General features: G+C 37.3%; 1 protein-coding gene across 1 annotated transcript; it reads right to left on the bottom strand.

Annotated features, from left to right (window-relative positions):
* Positions 1–360: 360 nt before the first annotated feature.
* LOC115846507 (small nuclear ribonucleoprotein E-like) lies at positions 361–648 on the bottom strand. The gene has a single exon (XM_060292927.1). It carries the CDS (start codon positions 646–648, stop codon positions 361–363), a length of 288 nt encoding a protein of 95 aa, XP_060148910.1.
* Positions 649–2,591: the final 1,943 nt, after the last annotated feature.

Here is a 2,591-nt window from a genome sequence, read left to right as displayed (position 1 = left end):
TCCTTGCTTTTAAACAAAATAACTACTGGCTCAAACTGTATTCACATTTAAATTTTAATATATGCTGTCCATTTGCCTCCAGAAAGGCAACAGCCATTTACATCTACACTAAGAGGGACATTTTTATTGATATTTCCCTGGCATATCCTTCCAAAGGTGGAAATTGTTTGTTTGTTTGCTCTTAGAAGGAAACAATGTAAATATTTTAATAAAAACAATCCCACAGCATTTACTGTCATCTGGTAATAACATAAAGGTGAGCAAAACAATATGAATAAATGCCTTAACTACACTTCTAACAAAGGACACCTAAAAAAACTGTATTGCCTTCTCAACAATTTCTCACTTCATTGATCATTTCTAGTTGAAGACACTTTGGAGCAGAGTAATGTTATCTCCTTTTAGCATGATCCGACTCAGCTGTTTTCTTGACTTTGTCTTAGAATGAATCTCTTCTGCATCATCTAATACGAGGTTCATATACCCATCAAAACCAATGATACAGCCCTCTATCCGCATATTCACTTGCTCATAAAGCCACACCTGAATCCGAGATCTAATTTGCAAGTATCTGAAGATGAGATTGATGGGCTGCACCATCACCTTCTGCACCTTCTGCACCTTCTGGCCCTGGCCCCGGTACGCCATGGTGGAAGCTCACAAAGACCTCACTATCCTGCACACCCTAGAAATTGGTTTTAAGTAAAACAGTAACGGAGAACTCAATATAGATCTTCAGTTACTGATGATGATTAGAACCTGTGCCTTAACGCTATTGTGAGAGAAGGCTGAGCAGGTATCGCCTCTGGAGGAACAGATTGTAGTGTCCTATAAAGCGAACAGGAATGCGTTCATTCTCACCCACCACACATCTCTTTAACTATGCTTTTATGACTTTATAACAGTTTGAATAAACTATCCGGGTACTTCTGTATTCTCATTTGTCCTGCTTCTGGTACAGAAAATAGAAGGATGAGCAGTCTCTCACTGACTGAAAAGATAATTCTGTTGTCACAGATGTATATATTTTGTTGTAATATATATGTGAGTGACTGTAACAGAAAACTGGATCCACTTCCTAATTACTGTCAGAAATAATGGTTCCTGATTAACTATCCCTAAATCAAAACCACCATTCTGGTTAGATGCCCTCCATCATTTCACTAGCTCATAGAAAAAGTCTATTAAAAAAATTTTTTTAAAAAAGGAGCAACTTAGTTACCTAGTAATATATATTGCCCATGGTTAAAATATCCTTGGGTGTTTGACGTTTTCTGAATGGTAGAGTTTGGCGTTTTGTTATTTGGAAATAAATCATTTGTACTCCTGCTATAAAAGAAATCTCGGTTAAAAACCTAAGTTAAAATTTAACCTATCAGCTTAAGATAAAAATTTAACCAAACAGTAATGATGCTTTTCTCCTCTTTTTCTATTTTCTGAATCACTCTGTATAACAGAGGTTATATTTCCTTGAATAATAACTAATATAAAATTATATAATCCCAGTGCTTTATTTGAATGGTTCATTTTGACTGATTCACTTTTAAGTTTTTTTTGTTTTTATTCTGAATTTCTTTTTTAAGTTAAACTGCTAAGCTATACTTTTATACACAGTTTTTCATTTTTAACCTTTTTGTCAAATGTATGGGCATAGTTTTCCATGGTATTCTTAATATTTTAAATGTCCATTATATCTCAGGTTACTAATTCTTCCGTGGGTTGAGCCATTCGTCTGGCTCTTTTATATAGCTTCTATTTCTTTGCTGATAATTTCTTTGTTTCATTTGTTTTAAGCATTGCTCATTGAAGCATTTTTAATGATAACGGCTTTAAAATCCTTGTGAGATACTGCCTACATCTGAGCCATCTTGGCACCAGCATCTACCTTTTATCATTCAGGTGGTAATTTTACTGGTTCTTGGTGAGACTAGTGATTAGCAATTGTATCCTGGATATTTTGACTATTATGTTAGGAGATTCTGGGTCCTATTTAAGTCTTCGATTTTAGCAGGTAGTCACCCTGTGTAGGTTTAGCCTGTAGGTCTTGACCTACTTTTGAGGGTTGTGGATCCAATGACAACTTAATTTTCAGAACCTCTGCAGTGCACCTTTGCAGTGCTATTCTAATCGACTCCTTTTATGAAGTATACCACTAAGATATCACTCTGAAAACCTGGGTGTTATTCCACATTACAGTTCAGTCCTTGATCCCTTAGGTGTGATAATTTGGGTCATTTTCACATGTGGGTTGCTCAAGGATCTGCCCAGGGCTTCCTCTGTAAGTTTAAAGAATCTCTTTCTCCTGCTTCTTCCTCTCTTCGAGATTCTCCAACTCTCTAGTTAAGAAGGTGAAGGGCTCCCCCTGCCACCACCAGGAGAACAGTGTGAAGTCCAGACTCCTCACTCAGTCTCCACTGACCCCACAGGGGAAGGGAGTCGGGAGGGGCACTCATGGTGTTTGCTTGGGGTTGGGCAATTATTTGTCAAAAAATTTCTATCATCCTAGGCTGCCCCTTTCCTCACATTTTGGCTGAGAAATCAGGTTTTTCTTTGGGCTTTTTCGGGTATGTGCCCGTTTGGTGTTCCATATT

Source organism: Globicephala melas, chromosome X (genome assembly GCF_963455315.2).
Source record: "Globicephala melas chromosome X, mGloMel1.2, whole genome shotgun sequence".
NCBI lineage: Eukaryota > Metazoa > Chordata > Mammalia > Artiodactyla > Delphinidae > Globicephala > Globicephala melas.
The sequence above is the reverse complement of the archived record's forward strand: the minus strand, read 5'-3'. Positions and strand labels throughout refer to the sequence as shown.